The sequence below is a fragment of the Peromyscus eremicus genome, chromosome 23 (assembly GCF_949786415.1).
Source record: "Peromyscus eremicus chromosome 23, PerEre_H2_v1, whole genome shotgun sequence".
Taxonomy (NCBI): Eukaryota; Metazoa; Chordata; class Mammalia; order Rodentia; family Cricetidae; genus Peromyscus; species Peromyscus eremicus.
Window position 1 is genome coordinate 2,069,032 of NC_081438.1, and position 15,119 is coordinate 2,084,150.

General features: G+C 52.4%; 1 protein-coding gene across 2 annotated transcripts; it reads right to left on the bottom strand.

Annotated features, from left to right (window-relative positions):
- Window positions 1-6,000: 6,000 nt before the first annotated feature.
- On the bottom strand, window positions 6,001-11,412 carry Cryba4 (crystallin beta A4). 2 transcript variants are annotated; one of them, XM_059249534.1, is made up of 5 exons: window positions 11,359-11,412; window positions 10,604-10,722; window positions 8,797-8,938; window positions 7,777-7,919; window positions 6,001-6,284 (listed from the first exon to the last, which is right to left on the bottom strand). In XM_059249534.1, exons 1-5 carry the CDS (start codon window positions 11,395-11,397, stop codon window positions 6,137-6,139), a joined length of 591 nt encoding a protein of 196 aa, XP_059105517.1. In that variant the 5' UTR covers window positions 11,398-11,412; the 3' UTR covers window positions 6,001-6,136. The 2 variants fall into 2 exon arrangements, 1 of the variants encoding a protein (XP_059105517.1); XR_009375919.1 differs by lacking the exons at window positions 7,777-7,919; window positions 8,797-8,938; window positions 10,604-10,722; window positions 11,359-11,412 and adding an exon at window positions 7,174-7,277 and having other exon boundaries at window positions 6,196-6,284.
- Window positions 11,413-15,119: the final 3,707 nt, after the last annotated feature.

Consider the following 15,119-nt stretch of genomic DNA (forward strand, 5'->3'; position numbering starts at 1 on the left):
CAAAGGAGGTTTCCCTGAGGATGACACTATGGCCATGTCCCACCTCTCCAGCCTTCGTAGGCACAGGCACACACATGCACTCAACACCCACACCCACATTATACATACCAGTAATAAAATATTACATATACCATGTTACATAAAGTAAGATAGGGAGCCTAGGGTTGGCGGCACATGTCTGTAACCCCAGCACTTCAGTGGCTGAGGCAGAAAATCAGCTCCCATCCAGCCTGGGCTACACAGACAAAATAAGAAACCAAATAAGAAGAATGGAATTTGGAAAAGACCGAATCAACAGAGATGTAATTATTCTAGACACCAATCACTCTGCTCTGAACAGTTGCTGGGAACCGACTGGTCGGTGTTGGTTCTGAGCAACCTGGAAGCCAGTGAGAAAAGGGGAATGCAATTTCACACATGTCCACTGTGGCCCAGAAAACACGCAGATGCAGAGATTCTTCTATGGCTGCTTTGAAAACAGGAAGAAGCTCAGGCCCCAACCTCACCAGGAAGCCCCCTCTCCTTGGCATCAACTCTTCCCTCCGGTTGGTCCAGCCCCCTCTGCTCCAGCACCCCACACCCACCCCGGGGCAGGAGTCTTCAGCATCGGCGGGGTGGGTGGGTTTTCACATTTCACCACCAGGGGTCAGGGCTGCGCAGGCCCTGATCCCCGAGCACAAGAGAGAAACAGATGCTGGGGAGCCTGGGAGTTGCCAGGGCCTCAGTAAAGAAGCCAGTACCATGGGGAAGGGAGGTGTCAGTGGTGGAGAGGGGGCCTGAATGGGAGCTGGGGTAAGTGGAGGTAGGGTGTGTTGGGGTTCAGCCTGTCATCTGGAAGATCAGCTTGAGCTCGTGTCCAGCCTAAGCTAAAATCTGCCTCCCCTTCCCATCCTAACTCTCTTCCTCCCCACTCCCTTCAGACCTGCCCCCCACCACTGGCTTACAGATAAAAGCACTTGCTGCCAAGCCTGATGACCTGAGTTTGGACACTGAGTTCTATGTGGTGGAAGGAGACAATCAACTCCAAAAGTTGCCCTCCGATCTCCGCTTACTGCATAAACACACACACACACACACACAATAATAATAATAATAATAATAATAATAATAATAATAATAATAATAATAATACATTTTTAGGTGAAATGATCATTTTTAAAAAGTTAGTCCCCAGCCAGGTGGTGGTGGCGCACGCCTTTAATCCCAGCACTCGGGAGGCAGAGCCAGGCAGATCTCTGTGAGGCCATCATGGTCTATAGAGCAAGATCCAGGACAAGCACCAAAACTACATAAGAAACCCTGTCTCGAAAAACCACCCCACCTGGCTGGCTCAAGGTGCCCGGCATACTCATGATGGGGAAGGGGTACTTGGAGAGAGTGGGGAGCTTTGTGCTGCAGCTTTGCTGGGTCCTCTGTGTGGGTTTGAGCACACCAGTGTGCTTTTGTTGGCCTCAATCTTTCCATCTGCTCAAGGGACAAGAGGACAGGGTGGCAAAGGATTGTGGTCTCTCTGGCTGAGACTGTGAGCTCAGGGCAGAAGGGGGGGCGGGAGGGAGAGACTGATTCAGTCTACAGTGTGCAAGGACAGAGCTTCTCCTCTGGAACACAGGTGTCTATAGCCCTCTGCTGCTCCCCTGATGCCCCTCCCTAATGTGTGGACCAAAACAGCCTCTATGTTGGCAAGTTCAGGGAAGACTTGGAGCAGAGCCAGGGGTGGGCAGGAAAGGGAGGCACCGCCCACCTGTGGTTTCCCCATCCATTAATCTGGTAATTATGGGCCTGGAAGGAGGGTAGGCAGAATCCCCACCCACAGGCTGAGGAGCAGCAACACACAGCTCCTTCTTGGGGAGGACGGTTGACAGCAGCACAAGGGGTGGAAAGGAAGGCTGACTCCCCCTCCTCCTCCTCCTCCCCCTCCTCCTTCTCCTCCTCCTTCTCCTCTTCCTCCTCCTCCTCCTCCCCCTCCTCCTCCTTCTCCTCTTCCTCCTCTTTCTCCTCCTTCTCCTCCTCCTTCTCCTCCTCCTTCTCCTCCCCCTCCTCCTCCTTCTCCTCCTCCTTCTCCTCTTCCTCCTCCTCCTCCCCCTCCTCCTCCTTCTCCTCTTCCTCCTCCTCCTTCCCCTCCTCCTTCTCTTCCTCCTCCTCCTCCCCCTCCTCCTCCTTCTCTTCCTCCTCCTCCCCATCCTCCTCCCCCTCTTCCTCCTCCCCATCCTCCTCCTCCTTCTCCTCTTCCTCCTCCTTCTCCTCTTTGCCTTCCACTTCCTTATCTTCCTCTCCCCTCCCACTCTTTCTACTGTGCAGCAGTTCCCTCTGACATTTGAACCCTCCATCTCGGAGGAGGGCAGCTCTTTAAGCCTCAGGGTGTTTACAGTGAAACACTCCATCCTGCAGAGAAGCTCCTTAGGCTCAGGAAGGAAGCAACTCAAAACAGCTCCAGGAAGTCCCTGAAACTGAGCAGATTCACTAGGCCCCTCCCTCCCCAAGAGGATATAAGTGATAAAGACTGCTAAGAGTCACTCTGAGGAGCCGAGCTCCCTGGAAGAGACTCAGACCAACTGAGGCACCAGGAAAGGACACTCTTGACCCATTGAGCCGCCCGCAGGCTGTGCACTGTGCTCCAGGTTCCCAGCTTTGTGAGCTGTCACCCAGGCTGGGGTGGGCTTTGGTGATGCAGCTGCCTTGGAGCCATTTCTGCTCCCTGACCCCTCACCCATACTCCTGTAAGTAACTCCAATAAAAATGATTGGTTCACCAAGTCTGACTTTAATGGTATCTGCACTTCGGTCTGTTTTTGATTCCCTGTCTGCTGGGGTGTGTGTCATTTGTTCATGATTCCCTGGGAACAGCGTCAAACAACGGTCTCCTCTTTCTAAAGCTGTCCTCTCTCTCTCTCTCTCTCTCTCTCTCTCTCTCTCTCTCTCTCTCTCTCTCACACACACACACACACACTCAAGCTGTCACAGGGAGGTTCCTTCCTGGCCCTCTGGTGCCATTGCCGCCTGCTCTCTGGTCTCTACTCCTGGGCACTGGTTCAGCAGTGGGAGGAGCCACCCAGAGGAGACCAGGAGGAGACCACAAAGGCACAGGCTTGTCTTGTTTTCACAGCATTTTCTTCCTCATTTACCATCCCCTGGACCTCTATACTGTGCCTTCACGGGGAAGGGAACCCAAGGCTTGGCAAGGAAGAACAGCTGCCAGAGGCCACCGGGTCTAATCCAACCCGGATGTGACTACTTCCTGGGGAGATGTGAGTAGCCGGAAGGAGGCCACGAAGGGCAGAGGCACAGAGGCATTTCACTGCGTCACCCTGGGCCAGTCCTTTGTCCTCTCTGGGCCAGGATTTCACCGGCTTGTGGCTCCTCCCTCCTGAACCCTGCGGTCAGTCCTTTCTCAGTTAAGCAGTGTTTGAGGTGACAGGTGCCCCCTGCCTGCTGGTTGCTTTGGTCCCAAGAGCGTCAACACTTTAATTGCCTTTCTTTTAGGATCTTGGGAAATTGACCTCCTGGGAAGATTTGAAGAATAATTTCATGCTTTCTGCTTCCCTCCCAAGATCGCCCTGCTGGGTCAACTGTTTTCTTCTCTGTCACTCCAACACAGCCTCACATCTGGGACTTTTTTTTTTTTTTTTAATACAGTTGCCAGCCTCCCTCCTGGCTCTGGCTTGAGCTCTTAGCAGACTCCATCAGACATCTGTGACCTCTCTGACCCTCTCTTTTCCCTTCCACCAATATTCCCTGCCTTGCTCCTGTATATAAGAGGATGCACATTTACTCGTACTAAACTGTAAGGACTGCTTTCTTAACTCTTAGGGCAAAGCATGAGCCCATCAAACTTACTGTTTATAAGCCTCATTTGATCCCCCTTATCTCTTCATCATGCCCCCAAAATCTTGCACGACCCACAGTGGACTAAATGATCCTATGGGCTGAGTGTCCTCAGGAAAATTCCTTGACCTCTCTGAGCCTCCATTCACTGCATAGTCCAGGCTAGCCTCAAACTCATATTAATCCTTTTGCCTCAGTCTCTTGAGTGCTGATCCCAACGGGCATGTGCCGCTATTCTTGGTTTATCAAAATTCTTGGGGTAGGAAGATGTAGCATAAATAGACAAAATGGCGAGATGGGGCTGGGTTATAACTCAGCGGCAAACCACTCACCCAGCATGCCTGGGACTTTAGTCCAATACCAATAACTTACACACAGAAAACAAGCAGAGTGTTTCACGACTAAACCCTAGAAAAACCCAGGAGGATGGTGGCCCGAGGGCAACCTGGGCTATGTAATGGCATTCTCAAAAAGGGGGGCACTCGGTGGCTAACCGTTTGCCACCAAAGTGTGAGGACGCAAGTTCAGATCTCCAGAACCTGTGTAAATGCTGCGTGGGTTTGGTAGCCTGTGAGAAGAGAAGGCCGAGTCAAGGGAGCAAAGATTAGCTTTGTCTGGGAGCTCTGGGTTTCACCGAGAGACCCTCCCCTGTAGGGAGCGGAGGAAGCCCTGGGTGAGTGTGGATTGTGGACAAGAACAAACGCCTCAGACCATGGCAGTGTCAAAGCCTTCCTCTGATCTGAGTGCAAAGGCTGACAGAGTGTGTGTGTGGCCATTGAATAAGCTGTTCCCAGAGGACCCAGGTTCAATTACCAGCATGGACATGGAGGCTCACATCTGTGTAGCATGAATCTTAAATGGTATTAATAAAAACAACCCCAGAGCCTGGTATTGGGGTGAATGCTGAAAGATCAGAGAAGCAGAACAAGCCACAGCTTCCTCACCTGGCCAGTTCCTCAGCTGACTCTGTTTCCTCAGACTGGAAGCCTCTGAGTCCTCATCCAGAATGAATCTCAGCTGAACTGTGCTGCTCAAAAGCTTAAAAGCTTAACTAGCTCTAGTTCCTGGTCCTCACACCTTATATACCTTTCTGCTTCCTCCATTTACTTCCTGGGATTAAAGGCATGTCACCATGCCTGGCTGTTTCCAGTGTGGCTTTGAACTCACAGAGATCCAGATGGATCTCTGCCTCTGGAATGCTAGGATTAAAGGTGTGTGCTACCACTGCCTAACCTCTATGTTTAATATTATGGCTGTTCTGTTCTCTGAACCCCAGATAAGTTTATTGGGGTGCACAATATATGAACCACATATCTGTCTCTTTCTCTGGTCTCAGAGGATCTGACGCCCTCTTTGGGTGCACAGACCTACATGCAGGCAAAACACCCAGACACATGAAATAAAAGAAAAAAATTAAAGCATAAATCAGTAAAAGAGACAATAGGAGCTGGGCGGTGGTGGTGCACACCTTTAATCCCAGCACTCAGGAGGCAGAGCCAGGTGGATCTCTGTGAGTTTGAGGCCAGACTGGGCTACAGAGTGAGTTCCAGGAAAGGCTCCAAAGCTACACAGAGAACCCCTGTCTCAAAAAACCGAGAGAGAGCCGGGCGGTGGTGGCGCGCGCCTTTAATCCCAGCACTCGGGAGGCAGAGCCAGGCGGATCTCTGTGAGTTCAAGGCCAGCCTGGGCTACCAAGTGAGTTCCAGGAAAGGCGCAAAGCTACACAGAGAAACCCTGTCTCGAAAAACCAAAAAAAAAAAAAAAAAAAAAAAAAAACCGAGAGAGAGAGAGAGAGAGAGAGAGAGAGAGAGAGAGAGAGAGAGAGAGAGAGAGAATAGGGATAGAGAGGGTTCAGCATTTGAAAGGGCTCGCTGTTCTAGCATGTGGACCAGATTTCCCACACCCAGCCCCTCACAACCACCTGTAACCCAGCTCCAAGCCTTCTTCTGCATATATGGCATTCACAAACATAGGTGCATGTGACACACACACACACACACACACACACACACACACACACACACGGGGTGGGGTGGGGTATAAAAATAAACCTTAAAACCAGACAAATGACAGAGATTTTATAAAGCTACAAATCGCTTCATCAGGAAGGCAGGTGAAATTGAAAAACACAAGTGATACTGAGCCTTTTGTTTTTAATTTTATTCCTTTGAGCTTCGTGAGCTGGCGGGGCATGGGCTGGCTGACAGGGGTGCGGGGTTCCCAGGAGACATAGGGGTAGCCAGAACCAAGAACAGCCACATCTCCAGCCAGTCACTCAGTCGTTCACGGAGGCACCCCAGTGCGCCTGCGCCTGCTCACTGCTGGATCCTGCGCACACTCTGCACCTGGAAGGTGTGGGCATGGGAGCCCCACTCCCTAAAGTGCTTGTAGTCACCCGAGTGGTGATCGCTCTCCAGTACATACTGAAAACCTCGGTAGCCGGGAAACTGGGAACAAACCCACCTGGAAAATGGAAGAGACGGTTACCACGCAGAGGCTCTGAGGCCCAAACCAAGTCAGGCAGAGATGCCCCGAAAAGCCCAACCAGCCAGGTGGGTTTCGTGGCCCTGGTACCCCACACGTGTGTGTGCAGGAGCTGTCTCCCCCCACAAGGCCTTCACTGCTGCTGTTCCCCGGGGCAGAGACACCCTTCCAGCCACTCTTCAGGGCCACAGTGTACGGTCTCTCTCAAGACTGTCCATCCACCTGTCTCCACCAGGCCCCTGGTTGTCCCTTCATAACGGGGATAAAACTGGATAATTTTTTTTTAAAGATTTATTTATTTATTTATTTATTTATTTATTTATTTATTTATTTATTTATTTATTTATTATGTGTACAGCATTCTGTCTGCATGTATGCCTGCAGGCCAGAAGAGGGCGCCAGATCTCATTACAGATGGTTGTGAGCCACCATGTGGGTGCTGGGAATTGAACTCAGGATCTCTGAAAGAATACCCAGTGCGCTTAACCTCTGATCCATCTCTCTAGCCCAAAACTGGATAATTTTAAGATTATTTTTTGAGTTGTCTGCCTTCCCTAGAGTAAGCCCTGGCGCAGGACGCCTGGAGCTCATCCCTCAGTCTCCCTGCACAGACACTGTGCACCAGAGGAGTCAGTGAATGGCTCATGAGGAAAGCAGGAATGAGGGGATGGACAGGAAGTCTTTCTCTGTCCAGCCCTCCCTCACAGTTGTCCCAGGACATGGACCCCTTGCGTTATTCACGACAGGGATTCTTGACTTGGGTTTCCTGAGCCCCCACCTTCCTCTCTCGCAGAGAACAGTGTCACCCATATTGAGACACATCCTGAATCGGGTTCGTCACCGTCTAAACAAAAGCCCCACTTCGTACCTTCATCCTGGCTTGTAGGAGCCAAGAGCCCTGGAGAAGGAGACTTGGGCTCACACACCCGATCTCCCTCCGGATCCCAGTCAAGGCGGGGAAAACTGAAGCCAGAGTCTCAAAAAGCATGTGACCCTATCCAGCCAATCAGAGTATCCCATTCATTTGGACATGCTGATTGGTTCAGAGGGGAGCACATGACCCAAGCTGGACCTATACGATCTTTCCCTGGAAACTTAGATGGAGTCAGGCATCGTCTCTCCTGCTGTGGGCAGAGTGTAACGCCAAAGTCTCCATCTTTGGCTTTACATTGGGGAAGAGCTGGTTTAAGAACAGAGCTAGGTGGAGTGAGACGGGGAGGATGGCAGATTCCAGCAGTTTCTGGATCCAGCTGTGCCTGAAGCTGTTCACCGGGACCCACATACATCCTTTGTCCCTAAACCAGCTTGCCCTGGGTGCCCATCTGTCACTTGCAACCCCATACATTCTGTCTGATGCCCTCTGTGCCTCCATGTTCTCCGGCATGCTGGGCACACAGTCTCTACAGAATGTGTCCCAGCCCTTCCCACCTCTCTTTTGTCCTGGCAGCCAGAGCCATGCAGGTCCACTTACGCCCCAGATTGAACATGGAAGGAGCCCACTTCTGTGCCGTCCCAGCCCATGGCCTGCAGAGAGGGATAGTCATCGCTCAGCTCGCCTTTCCTGCCGAGGAAGTTCTCCTGCTCGAAGATGGTCAGTCTCGAGTCACGGTGGTTCTACAGACAACAGAGAGCTGGGTCAGACCGCCAGGTGCCGGATGGGACACGCAGGAGCCCCTCGCTCAGCCTTTGTCTCCCAAGTCAGCCTTCTGTCCAGAGCTCTGAGAAGGGCAACAGGCAACGGGAAGCTTTACAAGATGCTTCAGCATCTGTCCTTCCATAGGAGCAAAGACAGAACAAAAACTACAAGGATATCCTCCATAACTGTGAAAAATAAAGGAACTGAGCTAAATGTCCCATAGCAGGAGACCAGGCAGGAAGATAGGGTGTTGTGCTATAAAAACCATGTGAATATCTGGGTTAGAATCCTGATTCGCCCTTTGCCAGCTGGCTGAGGTCAAGTGCACCACCCAGTGAGTGTTTCTGGGGCTCTACTTTCCCAAAGCTTTAACACGGAGCCAACCATATCTTCCTTCCATCTTTGGGATGGGAGAGCAATGCCTGGCTCCATCCATCTCCATAAACAGCAGCAATGTACAATGGAGAGGAGACGCTGAGTTGGGGACAATATGTAGGACCCATCCTCCCAGCCAGCTCTGCCTTCCCTGGCATCCAGCTCTCCCAGGGGCCCTGAACCATGAAAAGAGGGAAAATACCAACAAAAAGGCTCCCACCATACCCGAAATTGCTACAGGCTGAGATTTCATGTTGGGGTGTAGCCACAGCATGGGTGCTATCACTTTCTGTCAAATTACAGAGACTGGGGGGTAACAGAAGAGAGAGACCACCCACATCACTCTCTTGATGGATGAGAACTTGAGCTTAGAAATCTGATTCCCAAGTGTCCATGAGCAGGGCTCTGGTCACGGGGTGTGTGTGTGTGTGTGTGTGTGTGTGTGTGTGTGTGTGTGTGTGTACAGGCAGTAGGACTCACAGCGCAGGCCACAGGCCGGAAGGAAGTAAGCCTCTCAGCAGGGTAGGCTGTGTTGCCACTCCAGGCGTCCCAGCCTGGGTACTCGCCTCTCTCCAGCACGTATTGTTGCCCTTGGAAGCCAGCATGCTCAAAGCCCACCCACCTGCAGACAAACGGGGCAGAAATGGCAAGAAAGAAGAGCTGCCAGCCTGAGAACTGGGTCAGGGCTCTAATGGGGGTGACTGAGCCTCTGAGGCCAGTGGACAGTACCTGGGTTGTTACAGCTTTACAACTTGGGAGGGGATGCAATGGTCATTCAGTAAGTGGAAGCCAACAGTGGCCCAGCACCCAGGTCACCCTGCCCAAGAACAGTCAAGCCTGGACCTTGCTAATGCCAAGTGTGAGAAACCCTGCCTAAGCCCGACATAGGAAATTCTGCCTAGAGCCAGCATCACACTGGCTTCCTGTGTCCAACAGGGAAGGGTCTGCCCTAGACAGGTGCTCTGAGGTCCTCACACATTCATTGCCACAAAGGTCACATCATGTAGACAGGATTCAGCCATGGGCTGACTCCTCATGATCCTGTCAGACACAGAGATTGACAGGAGTCAGGAGCTGTCTGCCCTGAGCTGTTGCTCATTCTCCCTCCCCAGGTTCTGGGACAGCTTCTCCCTCATGCTCATTTCCCATGGCAGAAGGGCCTTCCGCATCCCCACCTTGGGCAGAAGCATGGAAGTAGCGCCCTATCAGTCCCCTTGTGTTGTGTCTCCCTCAGGAACAGAGAACCCTGGAGACTTGTGTGTGTGCTGTCTGTGTAAGTGATAAGCGCTCTGAGTCTATCCAGGCTCTTTTCCTCCTGTCCAGCCTCACCTGGCAGTTTGCAGGACACCGTCCCTAGATAGGCAGCTGTCCTGAGCCCTGTCTCCCACCTGAATAGAGCAGAAGCTAAAAGAACAATCAAGAACAATCGCCAGGCTGGATAGCTCAGAGGTTAAGAACACTGGCTGCCCTTCCAGAGGTCCTGAGTTCAATTCCCAGCAACCACATGGCGGCTCACAACCATCTGTAAGGAGATCTGGTGCCCTCTTCTGGCATGCAGGCATACATGCAGACAGAACATATCTGTATACATAATAAATAAGTAAATCTTAAAAAAAAATCACCATGGTGTAAAATGCATACAGACCACCAAGGTGACCTTGAGAGGCACCCACAGAAGCAGCCTTGGCTCTGAGTCATACAGAGAAAGTACCACTCTCCTTTTGGTTTTCTTCCTAATTTTCTGGGATCTTCTACCCAATGGAATAAGCATCAGCCACATAGAAACTAATTACATTTGATCTGAAGATTAAGTAAAAATTAAAATTCAGCTCCTAAGTCACAGAATATACATATGAAATTCTTCCTCAATGGTCACATGTGGCCAGTGACTCTCAAGCAGATTCAGTAGATTTATAAATCTTCCCATCCTTGTAGGAAGGGCTGCTACAGGCTGCTAGTCTCGAGGGCCAAGGGTAAATGATGCTTACTTTCAGTTTATGTCTAAGAGGGACATCTTCAGACCCACCGGGGCTGCCTCATCTAATGGGCAGGGACTGTGTGATGGTGTCCCTTACAAGTGGGACGTGCACAACCTGGATAATGTGACTCAACAACCCTGCATTCTCTTCTGCACCTGGGAGGGACACATAGGTACAGTTAAAGCCTAGAAAGATATGTCTGGGAACATGCATGGGCTCCAGCATCCTCTCCGGATCCCTTCCTGTCCCCCTCCCACCCACCACCCACCCCCGACTCCCCATCCTGACTCAATATCCTCCATACTCACGCTCCACTCAGGACTTTCAAAGACCTCACAGTCTCAAAGCCGAGCTCCAGCACACTGGGACACTCAGCTGTGAACTCATGCCGACGGCCCTGGAAGCCCTCTTCATCCCACACCACCATCTGCATAGGAGAGAAGGGAGATGTGTGGACATCAGGGTTCTGTGAGCAGTGAGGGTCTCACCCTGATGAAGTCAAACAGGAAAACCAAGTGCCTCCAGGGCCAGGTGCGTGAGCAGGGTGGACTATGGGCTGTCCTGGACAGTGTAGGCCTAGAGTATGGATGACTTCTGTCCACCATCACTCCCTGCTGACATCAGGGGAGAAATGCAGGCAGAGCTTCCATTTCTCAAGGCCTTCACGGAAGACTTTTATATGGCTCCTTCATACTCTTTGTTTTGAGAGACGATCTCATGAGGCCCAGGCTGGCCTTGAACTCACAAGCTTCTGGCCTGCACTTGCTCAGGCTAGGATTATGGGCATGTGCCATCCATCACACCCAGCTTTGAGTTCCTTTTTCTGAAGTCAAGCATGGTCAAAGAAATACAGCAGGAAGATTGTGTGAAGTGGGTCAATGGTGGGGACCAGAAGACCCAAGTTCAAGCTCAGGCTGTGTGACTCCCTGGTCTGAGACTTGGGTACATGGCAGTTGGCACCCCTCCCCCAGGTCAGAGGGTTCAGTAAAGTTCTGTTTGGGGGTCCTTAGCTTGGCTTCCTCCCTCTCCTCCCAGGATGCCTGCTCCCCGGTCCACTCCCTACCCTCCAGTGTCCGGCTGACTTGGTGCACTGCAGGGTCATGTTGGCCCGGTCCTACAGAGAGAAGAACACAGTCACCTTTGACCTGATTCCCGGCTGCATCCCTGACTGAGGCAGGGGCAGAATCCAGATGGGTCTGGGTGTTCCTAAACTGGGGTGACCCTTCTCCCATCCCGCCCACCTGCAAACGGCATCTCCTCAGCCACATCTGGGTGTCATCACCTCCAGCCCCAGCTCACAGTGGGGTGGCTGTGGCTATTTGGGTGGAATGAGGTGGATGCATCACTAACCCCCCTCCCCACCAACACACACACAAAGTGTAATGCTAGCCCGAGGCATGGCTCTCATAGTGGACACATAGGCCACAGAACAGTGGCGGGGGGGGGGGGGGTTGCATTTAAATAAGTCATAGGCAGCAACAGTCTGGACATTCGGAGACTACCTGGGTTATGGTGGCATTCAGGGTGACCAGTGACATCCCCGAAAGGATGCCACCAGAGAGCTCAGCTCCACTCCTGCCTCCCACCCAGACTTACCAAGAAGGGCCCAGAGCACATGTCAGAACCAGGACCAGACAAGGTCAGGCTCTTATAGGCAGGAAAGGGGCAGGGGCCCCGAGGGACAAACACAGACTCAGCAAGCCAGTGGTCGAAACAAAAGCCAGTCCTGGCCAAGGCCCAGGGTGGACATGTCAGCAGCTCTGGCTTTAGTGGGGAGGGAACAGTGGCTCACCCCAGGGACAGCACTAGGGAATATGAGTGGTGGACAGTCCACCTCCATCAGTTCCACAGGACTCCTGACTAGGACCAGGGAAACACTAGACCTGGGGTCCGGCATCACCTTGACAATGTGTGACCTTCTGTCCGTCTGCATGATAGGACAGACATAACCCAGATCTCAGGGCTGCCGTCTCTACCCTCCTCCAACCCCCACACCTACCCTCCTCTACCACTCCACATGCCCCTGCCTCTTCTAGCTGGGCGTCAGGCTCTGGCTTGAGGCCACTCATTTAAAGGGTGGAGACAATTCTACAGTGGCTTGGAAGGAGGGGCATTCTAAACCCCAGGGGCACGGGGCAAGGGCTTTGGATAGCAAATACAGAGGAGACAGAGCACAAGTCTTCGGAGGGGAGGTAAGAGTGTTGGTCAGGGCCAGAGCCGGTGCAGTCGGCAAGACCTTTGGAAGGGTCTGTGGGTGTGCACGCAGGAGCAAGAGGCTGAGGCTTGCAAACATACTTCATGAAGCAAAGCGTGGCGGACAAACACCCAAGGCGTGGAACCCCCTGAACTCTGCCTCTGAGGCAGCCTGAGAAGGACCTGTCACAGGAGTAGGTAGCATGGCAGGAACCACTTGTGGTAAAACTCGCCCCCGCGGCTGAGCGAGATGACCCGGATAAAGAGCGAGTCTCCTGATGGCCAGGAAACAGCAACACCTCTTCCTTCCTGCAAGAGCAAAAGAGCTGTCACCCATGCGGGACTTGGCAAAGGGTGGATGGGATGCAGCCTCCACAGGCAACAGCCTGGTCTGCATCCCACACCTGTGAGCTGAGTACCTTTGAGCAGGTTCCTAATGCCTCTGAGCCTCAATTATGTTGTGGATTAATTTGGAAATAAAAAGAAAAAGTGGGTCAGGCGGTGGTGGCACACGCCTTTAATCCCAGCACTCAGGAGGCAGAAGCAGGTGGATCTCTGTGAGTTCGAAGCCAGCCTGGTTTACAGAGTGAGTTCCAGGACAGCCAGGGCTACACAGAGAAACCCCGTCTCGAAAAACAAAAACAAACAAACAAAGACAAAGTGGAGGCTGATGGCTGATGAGATGTCTCAAAGGGGTACCTATCACCAAGCCTGATGACCTGACTTCAATGCTCAGGACCACGTGATGGACCGAAGGAACTGATTCTTTCAAGTTGTCCTCTGACCTCCATGTGAGCATGCAAGAATACACACACACACACACACACACACACACACACACACACACACACACGTATTTTTAAAACTTTAATGTTAATAGTTAGCCTGAAAGCACAGGATGCGGGAGCTGTCTGGGTCTTGGCCATTTTTGCCATCCTTGTTAACAGTAGAAGTGCTTATCATTATGAATGACGGTTCCCCCAAAGCAGGAACTGAGAGCGTCTAAGAGTCTGGACTCAGGAGGTTAGAAGGAACGGAGTCCACAGCCCTGCGTGGTGATGCACACCTGTAATCCCAGCACTTGGGATGTGGAGGGAGGAAAGCCAGCCTCAGCTACATAGAGAGCTTGGAGTCAGCCTGGGCTACATGAGACCCTGTCTTTGATGATGATGATGATGATGATGATGATGATGATGATGATGATGTATATATACAGTACTCTGTCTGCATGTGTCCCTGCAGGCCAGAAGAGGGCACCAGATCTCATTACAGATGGTTGTGAGCCACCATGTGGTTGCTGGGAATTGAACTCAGGACTCCTGGAAGAACAGCCAGTGCTCTTAACCTCTGAGCCATCTCTCCAGCCCCAAGACCCTGTCTTAATAAAATAAAAATAAAGAATAACGTGAGTGCCAGTTCCACATGGCAGATGGGAAAGAGGGCTGGAAGGGGACAAAGGAACCACCAACTTGTCTGTAAATGGTTCATCTGAAGGCAGACTGGCAAGAGTCACAAAGTGCTCAGAGAAGAGCTACCCAGCAAGGTAGCTGCTCCCATCTCCCAGAACCTTGAGCAAGCTGCCAATGGCCAGGATGGTAGGGGGACGAAACTGCCCCAGATGCCTGCCCTTGAAACCCAGACCTGTGGGTGGCCCCCACCACAAGCATCTTGGCCTGGCTCCCAGTGGCTGCCCCATCCTGTGATTCCCAGCTTGCCCTTCAAGGACTTGGCCCAGGATGAAAGGCAGAGAAGAGGCTGGCAGGGAGAGAGACTCATGGGTTGAAGGGCAGGGCCAGCACTGGCTCCAGGCCAGAGTGACCACAAGACAGAGGTAGGCTCCATGGGGGTCCTGGACGTCCCAAGGAAGAAGGGTTTCTCAGAAGATGGATGTACCCCACTGGGGCTAAAGACATGCCACAGTCATCCACTTTGAGTTCACACTGTGGACAAGGTTGAAACCTGTTCCGTGTGGGTTTCAGTTTCTCTGTTGGGGTTCACTGGTCTACCAGGCTGCATGGCTGCCCTGCTTTCTCCTGTGCCTGGGGCTCCCTCCATCTCTCCCTTCTACCGTCTCCCCCACCTCCCTTTCTGTCTGTCACTCTCCTTTGATCTGTGTCCTCACCTTGGATGTCCATCACCCCTGTCTCTCCACCCTCTTCAGTGAACACTGGAGCACACACACACACACCCATTTTATCCTGACACCGTTGGGAGCCTGTGAGGGCCCAGGACATGCATTAAGCACCGGACCCTTGCCCAGCCAGGTGCAGTGAGATACAAGGTTGCTCAGAGACTCCATGTCCCTGACCCTGGGCAGCACCCCTGGGGTCAGTCCCGGGTGGTTGATGGCCAGCTGGGAAGGACCCAGGCCTTGAATGTCAAATACTCGAGCCTGAGACCCAGCCCCCCTCCACCACCACACTAGAAACGGGATGTCAGGCAGACCTCAGTCAGGGCCAAGGTCAGATGGCCTAAGATGGAGCATGCAGGCCAAAGTCTGCCTGCCTCCCCTGGCCAGTACTGGCCTCTGTACCCAGCCTTCCACATCTGAGAAGTGGGTACAGCGAGAACCAGGATAGGGCAGGTGTGCTTCAGAGCCGATCACAACCCCAGAGGCTGCGAAGACACAGA

Bases quoted from the DNA above. Each gene is read 5' to 3' on its own strand.
- Cryba4 (XM_059249534.1), bottom strand. From the start codon at position 11,397: ATGACCCTGCAGTGCACCAAGTCAGCCGGACACTGGAGG. The intron at 10,723-11,358 runs GTAGGGAGTGGA...TCTCCTATGCAG, and splicing joins AGTCAGCCGGACACTGGAGG to ATGGTGGTGTGGGATGAAGA. The intron at 6,285-7,776 runs GTAAGTGGACCT...TCCATTTTCCAG, and splicing joins TTCCATGTTCAATCTGGGGC to GTGGGTTTGTTCCCAGTTTC.